This window comes from Oxyura jamaicensis, chromosome Z (genome assembly GCF_011077185.1).
Source record: "Oxyura jamaicensis isolate SHBP4307 breed ruddy duck chromosome Z, BPBGC_Ojam_1.0, whole genome shotgun sequence".
NCBI classification, from domain to species: Eukaryota; Metazoa; Chordata; class Aves; order Anseriformes; family Anatidae; genus Oxyura; species Oxyura jamaicensis.
The window spans coordinates 10225877-10243968 of NC_048926.1; the positions used below are offsets into that span (position 1 = coordinate 10225877).

Below are 18092 nucleotides of genomic sequence, written 5' to 3' on the forward strand. Positions count from 1 at the left end.
GTAAGCTTTGAGATTATATATATTTTTTTTTAGTGTTTAGGAGCAAAATATTAAGATTAAAATATTCAAATAGCAAAAAGGTTTTACACTAAAAATCTGTCATCCAGTCTTCATGCCCCTTTGCATGACTCTGTACAGTTCCTGTGGGATAGCTGGTGCTGAGCCAACTAAAATTTGATTTCTGCTTTGGTTTTAATCAAGAAAGGATGAAGAATGTGGATGGACCGAAAGGAAATGTGCAGGGATTAAACCCTTAATAATTGTCAGAATCCTGTATTCAGGGGGGTAATTCCATCACAAAGCACACCTTTGTGGGGATCTCAGTTTAGAGGAACTTGCAAGCTTGGTACTATAAAGGAATGGCCACAGAATTGGTCTTCGTTCTCTTTATATTTCCTGGGCAGGAGGAGGAGTGAGGAACAGTTCTTTCTGCAAAGAAGGGTCTGATCTGGGGAGGTGGCCAAAACCAAGGTGATGGCTGTACACTTTACTTAGTACATCTTTCTGCCTGCTTTGAAGTGGATGCTTTCCTTTTTTTTTTTTTTTTTAAATCTGCTTAAGTTACTTTGGCTATTTCTATCTGAACCAAACTGTAATCTTTTCTCCCCTCTTTTGGTAGCTGCTTCATGACAGAATAAAAACTGGATGTGAGTTGTGCATTGGGAAGTGATTGATGTGTGCTTGTGCAGCTTGTAGCACTATGAAAAACTCAGGTGCAGCTGCTGATGATGTTTGCTAGAAGTAGATTGAAAAAGCAAGAAAATGAAATTGCGTTTCTGCACAGAAAACCTGTTGTAAAATTGTGGGCCAGGAAGCAATTCCGGAAGCAAAGACTCCATCTGTTCCTGCGGGACAAAATGAAGCGGCTTCTTCAAGGCCAGGTAGATGAGAATCCGAGCCACGCTCATCACTGCCAGCTCTCCCCGGTAGAGATCGAAACGGACATGTTTGTCTGTGGAATAAAGAGGAGCTCTGCCAGCACCGAATTTTCCACTGCTGGAGGGGACTTCCATCAGGATGGAGAGCATGATTCCAAGGGCACGAGTGAAGTGTGTGTTGGTGAGGTGGAACTGAACTGGGATGGTTATGTGAAAATACCGTGCTCAGTTCAACAGAACAAGAAGGACTCGGAAGGAAATTCTTCTGATGGTACGACGCAGACTTCTTCTGAAAGAAAGGGTAGAGTATCTGAGGGGCAGGACCTTTCTTCCCTCAGCATCACAATGAGCTGGAGAGAGATAGCTGAAAGGCAAGGGTGCTTTCCTCAGGAAAAGCCTGCTGCATACAAGAGCCGTAGACGGCAGTCAAGAGATCGCTCAGCTGATGTGGTTGATTACATCGTTAAAGAGCTTCAGGGAATAAGTCGCATCCAGACAGAGATTGCAGAGCTCCGGCAGCACCTCACCTTGATAAAAGGCTCTGTGGATGAAGTCTCCAGCTGTGTGGATACAGTCTTGAGTGAGATAGAAGGCCTGCAAAGTGGTTCCACTGCCAAAACCTCGAGTACACACACTCAGGAGCCAAACAGGGAGGTACACAAGGAAGAACCAGTATTATATTTTTATGGCATTCCAGAAAAAGATGGTGAAAACACAGTAGAGCTTATCTGCAGCTTCTTGTCTGAATATCACTGTTTCAACGGTATCCAATGCAGTAAGTATATAAAAGATGCTTATAGGTCAGATATTGGTACAGGCAAGCCTCTAACACCAAGACCGGCGGTTGTGAAACTCGTCAATTGTGAACAGAGAGACTTTATTTTACAGAAATCTGTTCTTCTGCAAAGCTCAGGGGTCCGAATTGCTACGAGTGACGAGCAAAAGCGGCAAAATGTCCAGAGGGGCCGCAAAGCAGAGTCTGTCTCTTCTCAGTCTGGCTTGAAGAAAAATCATCGCAACTCGCTGAATCTTGATGCTTCTCAGAGAACTGATGGAGCTGGGCATCTTCGAGCTGACTCGTGCCAGGTTAAGTATAAAAGCACGAGCAGAAAAGCACAGAGCACAGAGGAGAGTTGTGATTCTGTGCAGAAGTCAACCTTGACTAAGAAAAGCAACTTGGTACCTGAAACTGGGAAGGGAGCACAAACAGTAAGTTGCAGTGAGCAGCCTTCACGTGAGAGTGACTTTTACAAGGCCCTTTGTGAACCTCTACAAAATCCACAGGTGACTGGTTTGGCCAAACCAAGTGATGGAAATGATTCCCATTCATCAGAGTCTTTGGGTCGTGCAAGCCAGACGTGTGCTTCCGGCACTGGAAGTGAACAGAGGAATGATACTGAGAGTGGCACTGAGAATGGCTCTTCCCTTCTAGATCAAGATGAGAGGATAACTGCAGAACGAATTGAAAGAGACTGTGATACCCCGTGCAAATTTACCAGTGTGGAGAAAGTTGATACTCAAAGGGAAGATGTTTCTAGCGGGGTGACAACCATTAGCTATGATCACACAACAGATGAAATGGCTGATAGTAGTGACAGCTTGAAAGATATGATCCAAATGGACCTGAATGATCAAGATCCAACTGATCAGGTCTTTAGGGATGTCCTGGAAAATTCCCAGTATTTCCTTGACCATTCCCGGGATAACATTGATCTTGTAGACATGAAGTTTTACACTAATAAGCTTGGGAAAGCCATTCATCACTTCAGGTCTGCTCTGCAAGTGGTGTTCAACAAACTGGAGACAAGTGATTCTGAAATGCTTCTGGAGAATGACAGTGGCTTACAGATGGATGATGACAATACACTCATGCTGACCAGTTCAGGTATGTGTGGCAGCTCTGACAACTTTGCAGAAACCCCTCCTAGTCAGTCCTCTGAGAGCCAGGCCAACACAACTGCAAATAGCGAAGCATCTGCTCAAATGCAGTTCATTCCTTCCAGTCTTTCCTCAGTTCCATGTGAGTCTCCTGTTTCATGTTTGATGCCGTCATCGGACTCTGAAATGCCTGCTGGGCAGCACTCACCTCCTGATGAGATTGGAATAGATGCGAGCTCTCTGCCTGAGCAAGGAAAGGAGTGCAGACCCATGAGCCTTGAAAAGGTGTGCGCTGAGACCATCTACCTGAACAAATGCATCAACAATTTCAAAAATGTGCTAAGGGAAAAGAGACAAATGCGTAGGAGACTCTTAAAAGAATTAGCACAGGAAGGAAACTGGATTTCTGCTGAGGAGACAAATTCAGGTAAACTAAAATAAATGTTTTTAAAGAGATATCAAAATCAGGTATCTTGTGCAGCCAGTAGCCAACACCTCACTCTGCAGGTGAACAGTTTATTAGAACTATCTTAGGAGGTGATTATGAGAGCAATTGCATGCACTGTATGATAGTACTGACCAAAAAAAAAGCCTTAAATTTGTTGTACAACACAGTGGAATGCAAATTAGGAAGTTTCACTTTTTTTGAGAGAGGGGGAGGGAGGGAGATTTGCAATGCATCGTCAAAATAGCAGGTGTTAGGGGTTTTCATCATAATTCGTGACTTGGTTCCTCGTTAAATATAATAGTTAAGATGTGATAACTAAGTGTGCATTTGAGCTATAAGTAGCTGGATTTGCAGTTTTAGGAGTTGAGTGGTTCCAGACTTCAAGTGGCTCCATCACGAAGTGGGAGTTCTTGGTGTTAATTGCCGCTAGATGTTTTCCTAGTAGAGACCTTAAAAACAAAAATAAATAATTATAATTATATATATATATATATATAAAAGTTGAGGCCTGTGTTTTCATATTATTTCTGTAACTTGCCCATGAGATAATATTCCATTTCTATGGAGTTACATTCCTTATTACCAGTACAGATAAAGAGGTGTTTGACCACCACAGGTGAGAGCTGATGCAGCAGTGGAGCAGTGCTGATTAACCCCTCCTGAGGACATGGAAGATGGAAATGACCAACGTGCTTTGAGGGGCTGTGATTTGATAGGCCTTGATTTGGTGAAACCAAATCTAACGTTGAAATCTAGGTCCATCTGCCTGCTCCCGCTCCAGGCCATAAGATGACTTTCTCAGTGGCATCTCTGTCAAAATCACTACACAGTTAAGGGAAGAGGCTTGATGGTTTCAGGAGTGGTGGATGCTGGAACTACAATTTGCAATCTTCATTTCCTTATTTGAAGCCTCAAATATTTGCATCAAATATTTTGTTCACTTTTCGTATTACAATTATGAAAGAATAATCCGTGCTCTTTTTCCTATTGTAAAAGTTGCCTTGCTCTGAGTGTTTTTTCCAGTTACTGTGCTTTTACTGAAGAAACAATACGTATTTGACTTCTGTGCTAGTGGCCTTCTCAGTTATGCAGATCATAAAACGTGTAATCATCTCTTCACTTTCCTATTTTATGTGAGGTCCTTATGTAGTTAATTCAAACAATAGGTTTTTAATGAGTCAAGCACTAGGATTTCTTTCAGGCTTGGCACAGATGTATACCTATTTTTATTTTTCAAGGGAATGTTCAAATCACTCAATTATAGATAGTAAAGATCAAACTGACCTATTTTTCCATTTAGAAAAGTTAGTCCTGTCCTCATTTTAAGACCTGGGAAGCAGGCAGTGGTTTGGGTTAGCTTTTGCCACAAATCAGCAAAAGAATCAACTATTTCTGAGGCTTCACCAACTGTGAGAGGAGACTGCTTGTTTCAGCAGAGTTTGAGCAGTACAGGCATGTTCACAGGGCAAGAAGTAGCCAAAACAGTGAGGAAGATAATGATTACAGCTGGACTTCAGTGTCTTAAATCTGGTTCCAGTGTGGATTGGCATCCTGAGCCTCCTTTGTTCAGTTTTCCTATGTGAAGAGTTGATGTTTGTGTGATTCTCATGTAAAGGCATATCTATGTGGTTGATGTGACACCTGAGGTTACACCAGTAAGCATGGGATGAAATCATGGTGTAGGAAATGTGCTTTGAGAGACTGGGAGAGTCCAAAAGAGTCAAATGTATTGGAAAAAAATGACAAAAGGATGAGAAAGGAGGGAGAGCTTGGGAAAACAAACAAAGAAAAAAAAAAACTGGAGGAGAGGTTAGGTAGCAAAGCAGCCAGACCATCGGGGCAAGGCAGGGAAGCTGGGAAGGAAGAGCACCCTGTCTGGAGAAGGAGGTACAGCAGGGCATCATCAAAACAGTAGTGCTAGCAGAGGATGGAGCAAGCGGGCAGAGAAAGGCAGTGGGTAAGTAACCTCTTGGCAGTAGCTTGAGTGAGAGGAAGGATGTCAGCCTTGCCAAGGGCTGTAGAGCAGGACAAATTAATCATACAATCATTCAGTTTGAAATAGGGTTGTTTTGGCATGCATTTTCTGAGGAAGTGAAGCAACAATTTTGTTTGAGTTGTACTCAATCTGAAGTAAGTTTGGGCCAAGCTCTTGTTTTCTTCCTTTGGAAAAAGCATCAAACTGTGAGTGCAACAAAAGGGTGGTATTGTTTTTCCCAGCTGCAGATGCCTGTATATGTCCGACTTTAAAGATATTAATTAGTTCTTAATGTGCTTTTAAGTCCTGGGTCAGGTCCACTGAAAACTCTGAAAAAAACCTGTCTGCTGTCTTTTTGGTTCTGAGCCTGAACCGCCTGAACTGTCTTAATTACGCTCGACTGAAAGTTCAAGTTCAGGGTATTTTATTAAATGTGCTTGGCAAAAGGATGTGGCAAAGGAATAGATGATAACTTTGAAGGTGTTAGTAAGTCTGTGTGTTTTGGTGAATCAGAGATGATGCACTGGCATAAAGGTTTAAATTATTTATAGTTGTACACAGATGCAAATTACCAGAACAATTTAGAAGTTAGCAGATGTATGTAAATAGTTGTATTTAATTTGAAGTCAAAAAAGAAACTAAAATATCCCCTGAAAATATGAGTAAGCTTTTTAAGTTTTAATTTGGAAGGGGGAAAAAAAATCAAATTAGGTAAAGATGGTTTGACTTATGTTTTTTTTTTTTTTTTTTTTTTTTTCTCTTAAATAAACAACAATAAAAAAACAACAACAATAACACCCACCATCCTGAAATGACAGATTTTTTGTAGATGTAAATTAAATGCTCAGAAGTGGAATGGTGAAATAATTCTATTATTCGGGATTAACCAGGTTAGTCACTGTTGAAGATGCTGTGAGCACACCACCTGTAAGGGGGTGTTATCGGAAGATTTTCAATCTTTGCCTAAAGTGGCTCTGAGCTTTGCCAAATGTTATGTAGCATGAAACTGTCCGTAGCAGCTTTAAACTGAAGGGGCTCAGAAGTCAAAGATACATAGGTGAATCTAAGCCAAGCTAATCCAGTATTTCCAAAAAAACAAGTCTAACACAAGATTCATTGCTGTGCTTGTATCAAAATTAGCTTGACTTGTATTTAAGAAGCTGTAGTGCCCTCTGACCTTAAAATTTGGCAGTGGTAGGTCTTTGTCAAGGGTTTATTTGTGGAAAACCACCCCCAAATAAATGAAGTGAATAAGCCTTTGAAAAATGTGTAGTTTGCGTATGCTCGCTGGTAACTTGCTGCAGTTCAGCTGTTGCACTCCATCTGTCTCCAGTGTTTTCCAGCCAGGGACTAAAATTGGGTTTTCCCTGCTCAGCACGACGGAGCCATGGCAGACCTGAGTGGCAGTGAGCCCAGGCCTTCTCCATCCTCTGCACTCAGAGACTTCACAGGCTCCGGAGGTACTGGGAAGGAATCTGGTTCAAAAGGAGATGAGGCCCAAGGATGAGGGAAGTCTGGAGCTGCCTGGGACACACTGAGACAACCAAAGGGACCAAGCCAAGAGAGGATGGGCTTGGGTTTGTAGTGCCTGGGGAGATTGCTGAAGAGAGGGACAAAAAGGACTTGAAGTGGAATGGGGCTGCCTAGCTGAGACGGTTTTGCTTAATAGAAAGGCACAGGCAAGAGGATGGGGTAGAAAGTTATTTTAGAAGGGAACAGTCAGGAATGTCTGTGCCCAAAAATGCATGTTCCTGGCTGAGTCTGGGATGGACCCCAAGTTTCCTCAGCTTCTCCAGGCCTGCAGGTTTGTGTGGAGCTGACTGGCAAAACATGGCTGTTACACAGAAGACAGCAGAGTGCTGCTGCTTGTGTTTTATCCTCCATTGGCTCACGAACGAGAGGCCTGCAGGGTGGTCTAGGGGCTTTCACAGAATCCCAGGATAGCTGAGGTGGGCTCTGGGTCCCTCTGGTCCAACCCCTGCCCAAGCAGGGACGCCCAGAGCAGGGTGCCCAGGCCCAGTCCAGGTGGCTTTTGAAGATCTCCAAGGAGGGAGGCCCCACAGCCTCTCTGGGCCACCTGTGCTGGTGCTCTGCCACCCACATAGCACAGAAATGCTTCCTGATGCTCAGAGGGAACCTCCTGTGCTCCAGTTTGCACCCATTGGCCCTTGTCCTGGCACTGAGCACCACTGAAAGGTGGTGCTCCTGCTGAGGGTCCATGAAGGCATGTCTTAAGGAGGAAAGTAGGGCTTTTATTTTAGCTACAATCCCCCACTTCATTTGCTGAAGAAATTTGACTTCTCCTTAGTGATTGAGTTAAAATAGCTTCTCTGTTTTCCTGTCTTAGTGATTGCATGTGTGTAATTACACCCGAACAGGGAGCAACTTTGAAAACTTATTTTAGCTTTTAAACCCGTCTGAGTGGCCCCCGTTGCCATGAAGACTTTTATTCTCTGCCATCTTTCATTAGCAAATGAGTAATATGACTCTTCTGTGCGGATGCAGAGTTACCTGATTGGAAGGCTTACAAGAGACCACGTCTCCACCGGAAGTTTGAGTATGACTCCCATATAACTTTACTAGCCTTGAAATTGCCTATCCATAAACATGAGATTTAGTGTAGGAGGCTTCTGGAGTTTTTCTCAGAGGAGAATTGCCTAGATTTATAAAGCCAGAAAATATCTCCTTGCATTATGGTATTTGCAAAAGCAAAATGTGTTCCGTGGGAGCAGCCAGTTTCCTCGTCACGGGCAAAATGTACAGGGGGCGAGGAGGGAAGGAAGGGGGATGCTTCAAATGCAAATAGTAGATGTACTCTGGGGGGAAAGGAGGAACAAATCTGTTCCTCTTTGTTTTAAATACAGGTTCCCTCTCAATTGTGGTAAATGGCACCTCTAATGCTGTATTAAGATTACTTAAAATTCTTGAGTTAATAAAAACAGGAACTGTAACTCTGTAAAAATCAGCTCTCAGAACCGTATGTTCTGATGCATGTGCAGTTATGGGTGAAATTTGATCAGAGTTAACTTGAGAGATTAATTCATAGAGATTAACTGGTGTATGTCCTGGGAAGCACATGGAGAACTCGGTGCTGCACAAATGTTTTATCAACTCGCAGCAAATGTTTACCCCACTTTCTGAAATCACTTTACAGAGCTCACGGCAGAAATCCTGTCTATTAACTTTTGTTCCTCTCCTTCTTCTCTCTTTTTTCTTCACAGAAGGAGGTAGAGGAGAGCTCCAGGTTGTACATGTTGTCCCTTCTAACCAGCATCTCTTTCTGAAACTCCTGTGTGTGCATGCTTTGTCTTCATGTAACCAATTGCTCCACCTGCGGCGCTGAGATTAAGTTTAGCATGTTATGGTTATCAGAGGAAATGTGAACACTGTGTTTGAGTTAAGAGTCTGTTCAGTGCGTAGTACCTTGTACAAAGAGACAACATGAATGCTTCTAGTGGTGTTCACCCTTCAGTGCTCTGTGGGGTGCACCTAGTGTGCAGAGGCACCATGTGCAGAGTACGAATGGTTTGTTTTGTCTTTTCCAGTCCTCCTCTTTATGAATCTTGCTTAAACCAAGCATTTCCCCATTTTGCATTATTCCTCAGTTGCGTTATTTCATTCCATCACTAATTGTTTTGTATGCTTACAGTAATCAAAGCCAAAAGTACAATTATGGGCTGTCATATTGAGATTAAGTGAGGCTATGGGTGCTGGAGGTGTCTGCTGCAGATGCCATGCCATTTTAGCTCCGGGCTGCACTTTGCTTTGAGCAGGGCAGTGCTCGAAGGTAGGCATTAGCTGTATTATCAGCTAATATCAGATAATTAGCTAACTAGCTAATAGATACTTAGATAACTAGCTAATTATCAGCTGTAGGTATTAATTGCCTCTCCAGTCTTGGACCTGTTGCCTCTCCGCTTGTGGTGCTCAGTTGTGTGGGCAGCCTGAGGGCAACAAATAACTCCTTCCTTCTAAGAGGATCCACATAATTTTTTGTTGGCTGCTGTGTAACATCTTAATTTGTGTTTGTGACTGTATCTCATGTAGAGAAAGTTCTGGCTGTTAAATTCTCAGTTTACTTTTTTTATTATCTTGAACTTATGCTGCATGGATTAGGTGCCCACTGCGTGTCTCTCTCCCTTAGCTGTATGGATCAGACTAAATTACCTTCCTGGAGCAGACTGAACACTGTGTGGCTTTTTGGCTTCCATGTAGATCCTATCCATTGAGTTTGATGATTTCTCATTTCTAACCTTTATTGGCCTGTGTATCAAGAGGTTTGTATCATTCTTATTGGCAAATGTCCATCCATTAGCGCTTTATTGGAAGTGCAGACATATCTGGGACTGGTGACAAATTCTGTCCTCTTCTGGCTTTGGTGCAGAAATATTGCAGTCTCCTGTAGACAACTCATCTGTCGGGTGGAAACTAGTACTGGAAGATTCATCAGGTGGAAGGAGTCATTTTTTAAATTGATGTTGTTGCTGAATGCAGCGATGTTGAAATAATCCTTCTGCTTGTTGCAGCTTTGGATCCATGTAAAATGCAGCATGCTTGAATCAATAAAGACATCGAACCACAAGACCAACTAGTTTAATTGGGATGATTTAGCTTAGTCTGATTCTGCTAATACCCTTGAAGAAAGGATCTAATTAAGCTTGACTAGAAGTTTAATTTAGATGGCGAAACAGTTGGTTTTGCCTGATTCAGATTCATCTATAGCTAATTTAGGTATCAGAGGTTTAATAACCAAGTGTGGTATTTGAAAACAAGTTACGGTGATTTTCAAAACAAATAAAAAGTCACTGATTTGTTTTCCTTATCTGTTGAAATAATGCAGCTTTCCATGCTTTCCAACTCTCTTTCTGTAAGAGGACAACATGCTAGACACAATACTTATATGTGATGGAAAGTTAGGTGTTTAGACTTCTTTGTGGTCTTGAAGTTGGCTAACAGATCTGGGGATGTTCTTCCAAAAGGAAGACTTGGTGATTTTTTTTGGCTGCGCCTCTGTTTTATGGACTTTTTTCTACAGAAATATTTGTTTATTCTCTCCATTGAAACATCTTCCTGTGAATGAGGTAAATTGCAAAATTTTCAAATTGCAGCTTTAAATACCTTCTCAAATTACTTGTAATCTTGGCTGCTGCTTTTCCTGAATAAGCAAAACTCCTACTAGATGCCTTCTTAGGCTTCAGTAAACATTGTCTTCCCTATGACTGAATACTGTGCCTTAGATGCTCTTTTTAATCCATTTCATTTTATGCTGCTGTCACTGACATGATTTGGCTAAGCAGCTCTTGGTTGGTAAGAAACTGTAATTACTTGGAGACGATTTTCCAGCATCCTTTCCTGCAAGTTAACCTGCTGCATTACTAGGGGTGACAGGCACTTCCATGGCTGAAGACATTTGTTGGAAGTGGGTGTTAAACTGTCATCCATCAACAGCAGAAATACAAAAACTGAATAGAGAGGTGATGGTCAGTTTTGTTTACATTTGTTGCTCCATCTCTTTAGTGCTTACTGGAGATCAGGGGAAAAAAAAAAATCCTGATTCAGGCTGGTCTGGCTGCTTGAAAGAGAGATCCAGTGACACAACAGTTCAGAGAAGTGAAGTAGAAGCCATCCATAGAATTACTTTCTCTGTAGCATGTGCATGTCTAGGTGTTAAATGTGTCAACATCGCCTTTCCATTAGCTTTGGGAAGGACAGTGTTAAAAAAACAAATCAACAAACTCATAGATGTTTCAGGTGTTCTTTGCGTCCAGATGTTCTTTGCATCTTTCTCAACATTTTCTCTGTTTGCCTAGGCTCAAAGTGAGCCTGGCTGTTGTCTTGGGCTAGACTTGGGCAGATGTGTGGCTGGTGACAAGACCCAGAGCAGCTCCTGGAGCCCTCCTGTGTCCTGCAGCAAGTGCTGCTTTCAAAGGTGGGAAACTCCCCAGCTACAGCAATTCCACCTAAACAACATTGCAGTGTGCCTTCAAGCAAAGAGGAATGTCTACAATGTTCCTGCCTATAACAGGGATATAAACTATGGATTGATTTGTTTAACTGGCACTCCTGGAGGTGCCTGCACCCTGTTAATCTGCATGCCAACACTTGCAGGTAATGAGGCCTCTGGTTCTTCAGCTGTATACATCAGTGCCACAGGGGACAACAGAGGGCTTCTTGGTGCATGGTAGTCCTTTGGCAATGTGTAATATTGCCATTATCTCCTACATAAATTGTCCATCTTTCTTCTTTGAAAATGGTTAGATTTGGTGTCTACATTTCCTTTTGAAAGGTTACTGCAGGACTGTCATGGTTAAACACCTAATGTTCACCCCCCCACTTTTATTTAGCCTAATTTCTTCCATGCTGTATGTTATCTCCTCCACTGAATAATCACAGAAACAGGTTCATTTTGTAAGTGGTTTGTCTCATTCTATTCTTACATTATTGTCTTTTTATTGTCACACTGGTTTTGCCATTTTTATGTAAATTCTTTTTACTTTGATATAGAATAAGATTGTACATGCCTTTGTGAAGGAGTCTTGCCAGAACTGTACAGTGGTATTTATGCTTTTATTTCTATGGAGATGTTTCAGCGGATATCCTCTATAGATGATATTCCCTCCTTACATGACTGTATCATAGTGGCTCATGGCCACGGTGCGATGACTAGAACTCAAGTCTGCTTTCACCTGCTGTTCCTCTACTGAGGGACCCCTTGTGTGCAGTAGAATTCACATCAGAAATGTCAGAGCACCAAAACCTATTTCTACCATATTTAATCTGTTGTTCCAACCTTCAGCGTCATCAATTTTTTTTTCCATCAAGGTCTGAGTTCTGTTCTGTATTGATAATTCTCCCATATTTGTCATCACCAGATTTTATCAGCAGGTCCTTACTCCCACTAGCTTCCTTATTGCGTTGTCCATGGCTCAGCTAGTTACTTGTTTACGCACCGTAAAGCTCCCCTACTCCTTCTTAGCTTATCCAGCCTTATTAATGTCACATGGCGTTTCATCAAAGCTTTTTTGTTGAAATGGAAATTTGGTTGGTAAGTCTTTTTGTGCTCTAAAGAAAAATGGTTGCTTTGTCAAACCCAAATTGATGTTTTCTAAAACTAGTGTTCCATGTATGGTATTTTTTCCCCTGTTTTCCTTATTTGCCTTTTTCCTTACCTCCATATTAATTCTTCCCTTCGTGTTTGCTACTAAGTATTTCAAGCTGTTGAAGCCAATAATGAGCCTGTGCTGGTCTGGATCACATTTCCTTCCTCCTCTCCCCATGCCTTAGCTGTGGGTACTGCATTGGCTCTTCCCTAGTCTTAAGGCATCAGCCCTCGTTTGATGGATATGAGGTGCTGGTTCCCTTAGAGTTTCTCCAGCGAGAATGCTGCCTGGAGCAAATTAACCTCTTTATTTTTGTTCGTCTGGTGATAACTCTTCTTTCTACACAGCCATCACCTGCTTTGGCCCTACATCAATATTGTCACTTACCAAAAGCTCTTTTTTTTTTTTTTTTTTTTTTTTTTCTGTTTTACCTTGGTGATTTTTATTTAATCTCGCCACTACAGAAGTTCTTCCTCTTCTCTTGTTTTCTTTTTATTTACATGTCTGAAATGCCTGGCAAAAGTAATGAAGATAAATGAGCAGAAGTGCAGTTTATCTGGACTCCCAGCATTTTTACTTTGCATTTGTCAAAATCTGGGTGAGGGAAGTTCATTTCCTGATCGCGCTTTCTGCCCTTCCCCATATGTGTTCTCTGCCATTCTCTGTTGACTCTCAGTTGCCTTAGGAAATGGTTGTTGCTCAAATAACAGAGCTCAATCTTTTTTCCTTGAAAATAGTTCTTGATACTCTTGTGGGCTCAGAGCTGCAGCATTGCCCTTGCTATTTATGATCTGTCAAGCTCAGGCCAGTACGAAACATCGCTCCGTTTGATGATTGCTTTCTTGTTTCAGCTCTTCCAAGTGTTCAAAGTTAGGGGTGTTCTCTCGTTTGTGTGCTGAAGGATCTGGTTGTGTTTGCTTCACAAAATTTACTTTCTTGACCTGCAGTTGAGCCAAGTTCCTCTGGAGGAAATGCAGGCTTCAGGCTGAGAGGTTTGGGGAGCACAGCCCGGAGTGGAGGTGTGTGTACGTCAGTCATCTAGGTAAAAGAGCCTGGAGCCTGGTGTGCAGCTCTGGGTATGGGGCAAACGTGCAGCAGTGCTGGACCGTGGGTCCAGGCTGCAGCTACCTGGTCTGCAGGCCTTTGAGATCCCACAGAAATTATGGATATGTCATATTTCTCATGCCTGTTTAAAATAAATAAAAATATGTAGTCTTCAGATCTGCCTGGCCCTGGAATTATAGAAATAATGAATAAGAAGTTTGGGCCTTTGTTTTTGAGACCTCAAACAGAAACTTGTTTTTCTTGGTTATTTCTGCTTTTCTTGAGAGACCTTGTCTGACACATGTGAACAACGCGAGGTTGCACAGCTCATCCAAAGCACAGCATCAAAAAAAATGAACCTTTGGGGGCTGTCTTCTTTTATCTTGCCTATACTTTGAGCCTCATTCCTGATATTCCTTTATATTGTGATGATTCTCGGGTTATACATCCCATGGCTGGAGGTACTTTGTTTTCACTGTGTAGAAGTTACAGCCTCTTGGCAGATGTGATTATCTGCCAAGGTTGGAGTATTAGATATTAGCCATGTGTCTTCCTTAATCATATTTTGCTGCTGGAAACCAGCTTTTCTGTCAAGGTGTGCAGGAGAATATAAGAGCTGTAAGCTGGAACAAAGATGCTTCCAGTTACAGATAGTCCATTTTCCCCTTACGCAGTAAACTCTCTTTCCTCTGGTTGTAAATGTTTGAACACTTCTCTAATCGATCTACTGAAGATTTTCAAAGAAACAAAATGTCTCTCTATAAATACACTCCTATGAGAACATAAGAACATGGTTTGAATTCATGAAGATGAATCCTCATGTTGCTGCCTGTGATGGCTTCCATCCTTGCAAGTGATGGCCCTTACTTCTTGGAAGTTAAATAGTTGCATTTGAATGGATGGGGCTGCACTGGGACTGTCCAGCTCCGGGGGCTGGAGAGTCTCTACATTTGAGAGTGAACAAAGTTTAGAGTGCTTGTACAAAGTATCATGCTGATCAATCATTTGCACATTTCATACAGGTGATTTTAGTTTATAGCATCCTCATTGTGGCCATGTTCATGTCAGTGGTGACCTGTAGTAACAGGAGTGCTACTGTATCTCATGTTTTTGTTGGGCTGGAAAAAAAAAGAAAGAAAAAAGAAAAGAAAAAAACAAAACAAGAAGGGAAGAGATGATCTTCAAGACTTCCTTTTGAAAGAGAAGGTGCACTGAACAGGCTCTTTTTGTGCCGGTTCTAGTTGTTCGGTGACATCGCACAGGCTGTGTGTCCATATGACCTGTCCTCATATGTTGGCCTTTGGAGGTGCTGGAGTGACTGTATGCATTTGCCTGCATGCAGTGTGGTCTGTTATCCTTCACTCAGCATTTAAGCTAAATATTTTTTTCTGATGTTTTCAGAAGCTAATTTCATATTGTTCTTTTGCTCCCCCATTTCAGGGTCAAGATGAGGCTGATCCATCAAAACCACCCTGGCTCAAAGGAGGGTAAGTACTATCCTGAGACCTAATTTCGCTGTGTTTATAGTTATAGTTTGAGGTCTCCAGTTCAACTTAAGTAGAAGCAGCACTGCTGATGCTCGTAATGTCTGGTTTGGAGAATGATCAGGTAGCCATGCCTCACTTAGAGCCAGGCTGCTGCTACATTTTATGATGTCCTTTTAAACAGCTGGAGGTGGGCTGTGCAGCTCTTCTGGAGATCTGTGGTTAAGAACAAAGGTTTAGATGCAATGTATAATCTCTAAAGTGATGGGGGCAGGCACTTATGACAGTAATATTAAATCTTGCTGAACACCATGGAGAGGGGTCTTTTCCCTGGTGTCAGGTGTGACTGATTCAGGACAGGGAAAGAGTGGCTTAGAGGAACTGCTGTGTAAGTTGCTCTTAGAAATAAAGGTAGCTTTGGGGAAGCCTTCTGTCTTTGTAATGATTCCTGTGGTTAATGTAGAAGGCAAACCTGGAGCAGCTCAGGAAATCATTGCAGCTTTTCATTCAAACAGTGGTCATCATAGCTCTTTTACACAGGTGAGAGTAAGAGACTGTTCTTTCCGTAACACACTAGTTTCAGCAAATGGAGCACACAAATTCTGATTGTGTGTAATTTCAGCATGATACTCAGCATAACAGGTGCCAGCATGGTAGCTTCCCTAGAATCCTCTATGGAAACAAAGGAACGACGCATTTTCCAAGCTGCTAGGTTATGTGCCTCATTCGTGATTAGAGCGATACGGTTTGGTGGTGGTGCACTCATTAGGAGCTGATGTAGCAGCAGATTTCTCCTGATATCTCAGCAAGAGGTTGGCTTGCTGCACGTACAAGCTAATTCTCATAGTACTGAAGTAAGCTTTCTTAATAAAATGCAAAGTTAAATCAGAGGCTTCATTATACGTCTTTCTGCTCTGGGAGTCATTGTTCTGTAATGTTGGTATTCCCACAAAGCTTCCTCCACACCTGCAGATGCCTGGAGCTGCCTAGCAACCCCATGCTTTCTTAAGGAGTCCAAGACTTTGCTGGAAAAAGTGGCAATTAGCAGGAGCAGAAGACAGTGATTTATTCTGACTATAAACAGCACTTTCTCCTGCTTTAACAAGGAGTTGGTGCACTGAGTTTACCAGTGCAGACTCACAAAATGATTTCCTAGCCTGAAAGATGAATACAACTGCAGTCCTGAAATAGTTAAAATTTATTTTGTCCATTCAAGGCCATGTTTGCTCTAGTCTGTAAGTTCTTACTCTTATATGGGAGATTTAACAAAACAAAGTGACTAATGTAGTTTTGATGAAAGTTTGACTTATTCACTATATCCCTGCATGCAAGAGATTTCCAGAGAATGTGGTGGATGGTGAACCTTTAATTCCACTATTAGCCACATTGTGGCTTTATTAGCCACAACATACATTAAAGCACTTAGGTTTGGAGTTCTTTCATGTGAAGATTAGAGAAGTGGTATCCTTTGAGGGCACTAATCATCTTCTGTCATCATAAACAATCTTTGCTTCCTTAAATTTTCAAGATTTAATGTAAACTTCTTTGTGATAAAGGTCATATTAAAACATGAATTGAATAGCTTCAAGGTATTTGCACTTTTAGCATAATGCTGTAGTATCTTCCTGTCTGTAACCACTGGTTTTGGAAAGCTAGCTTAAAAAAAAATACAATTGTTATTACAGATCAGTTTCTGGGTGTAATATCTCATATCTGTATATTTTATTTATTAGTGCAAATCATATTCTCACACAGAGATGCTATTCACTTCCCAATATAGCACTCCATTATAATGCTATAAATATTGCAGGCATTGCAGAGGAGAGTTACCCTATTGTATACGAAGCCATGGTGTACATATATGAAGCAGCGTTAGTACTTCTGTCTGTACAAACACTGTGTAAAGCAAAGCAGAGATTGTGCTGGAACAGAGATTGAGGTAGCTGAAAGCACAAGCTAAATAATTTTGAAAATTAAGAATCACTTTTTTTTTTTTAATTAATAACTTAATAGGTTATCTGAGTATATAGCTGTCTAGGTATTAAGACACCTTTCTTAGAGGAAAATGCAAGCACCTTTCAAGTATTGCTATTCTCTGTCAGTCTGGCTTAGAAGCAGTCCTCCTATTTTACAGGTGCAAAAACCTTAGTCTAACATAAATATTTTGCAAGAAACCAGGCTGTAACTAGACATGTTTCTCAAGTACAATATCTTGTTTAGGCTTGTCTTGAATTACAAAACGTACAATTCTAGTATGTTTTTTTTTTTCCCTTGGAAACATCAGTGTCACAGTTTCCTTTCAATTGAATTAGAAAAAAAATCTTTGAAAATTCTGTAGAAAAGAAGTGTATTTCCCAGTTGTGCTGTTAACTTTAGCAGGGGCATTGACTCTGGATTTTTACTTGTGACTATTTTATTGAATCTTTTCTTCTTATAGACTCTCCCTTTATATTTTGCATATGCTTTCATAATGATTTGACCCATTTTTTGACCCAAAACTTAGCAATAAATTAAACTATATTGTGGTTTAAATAATACTGGAATTCTTGACATCATCTAAATAGTCTCCTGTGAAACTTATTTTACTCCAAAATAGTATTGCTAATATCAGGCAGCATTTTGTAGCATTAGGATAGCTGGAAAAAATAATAATAAAATAAAAACCTCTTTGATCCCAGCAAGACTATGCTGAGGTCTTATGCTTATATTTATTATTTGCTGATTTGGGCCAGATCTTTCTGTTATAAGTCAGAAGGGATTGTTGCAGTGTAACTCGGGCAAAAATATTTTCTGGAGCTGTGTTGGAAATGAGGATAGGCTTTAGTAAAAACACCACATAGCCTTGCTGTAAGGATTTCCAATACTAGAGAATGCTTATTCTTTGCCAGAGACTCCAACAGTTTAAACTAACTGAACTGCTGTAAAGTAAACCTGGATCTTTTTCATGCCTGAGTTAGTCCCTTGTTCCCAGCTGCAGGATCTAGTGTTCACGTTTTGCTGGCAGAGCAGTGTAGCAGACTGTGAATGGGGTTTGTTCATTACGTAGGAGCACAAAGAACCGTGCACGGCTCTGTAATGCAAATATGCCTAACGTTGCATGTGGAGGCAAGGGTAGTTCATGTGGTCACACTTGACTGCTCACCTGCCCACCAGACTTGTTCAGCCAACAGCATCTGTCAACTCAGACACGGAATGGATGTGTCACCCTCCTATGCTGAGTCAAAAAAGTCAATTTTACCATTGCTGCACTATGGCATGTTTATATATGTAATAGACACCTGCCCT

General features: G+C 41.4%; 1 protein-coding gene across 13 annotated transcripts in view; it reads left to right on the forward strand.

Annotated features, from left to right (window-relative positions):
* Positions 1–18092, forward strand: part of UNC13B (unc-13 homolog B) — a 214608-nt gene that overhangs the window by 110145 nt on the left and 86371 nt on the right. For 7 of the 13 annotated variants that reach the window (XM_035309460.1, XM_035309461.1, XM_035309464.1 and 4 more), the window contains one exon: positions 14764–14810. In XM_035309460.1, coding sequence (XP_035165351.1) covers positions 14764–14810 — 47 coding nt within the window. Of the gene's footprint in view, positions 1–619; positions 3184–8400; positions 8424–14763; positions 14811–18092 lie in introns of all 13 variants that reach the window. The other 6 variants (XM_035309463.1, XM_035309458.1, XM_035309456.1 and 3 more) reach the window with 2 other exon arrangements.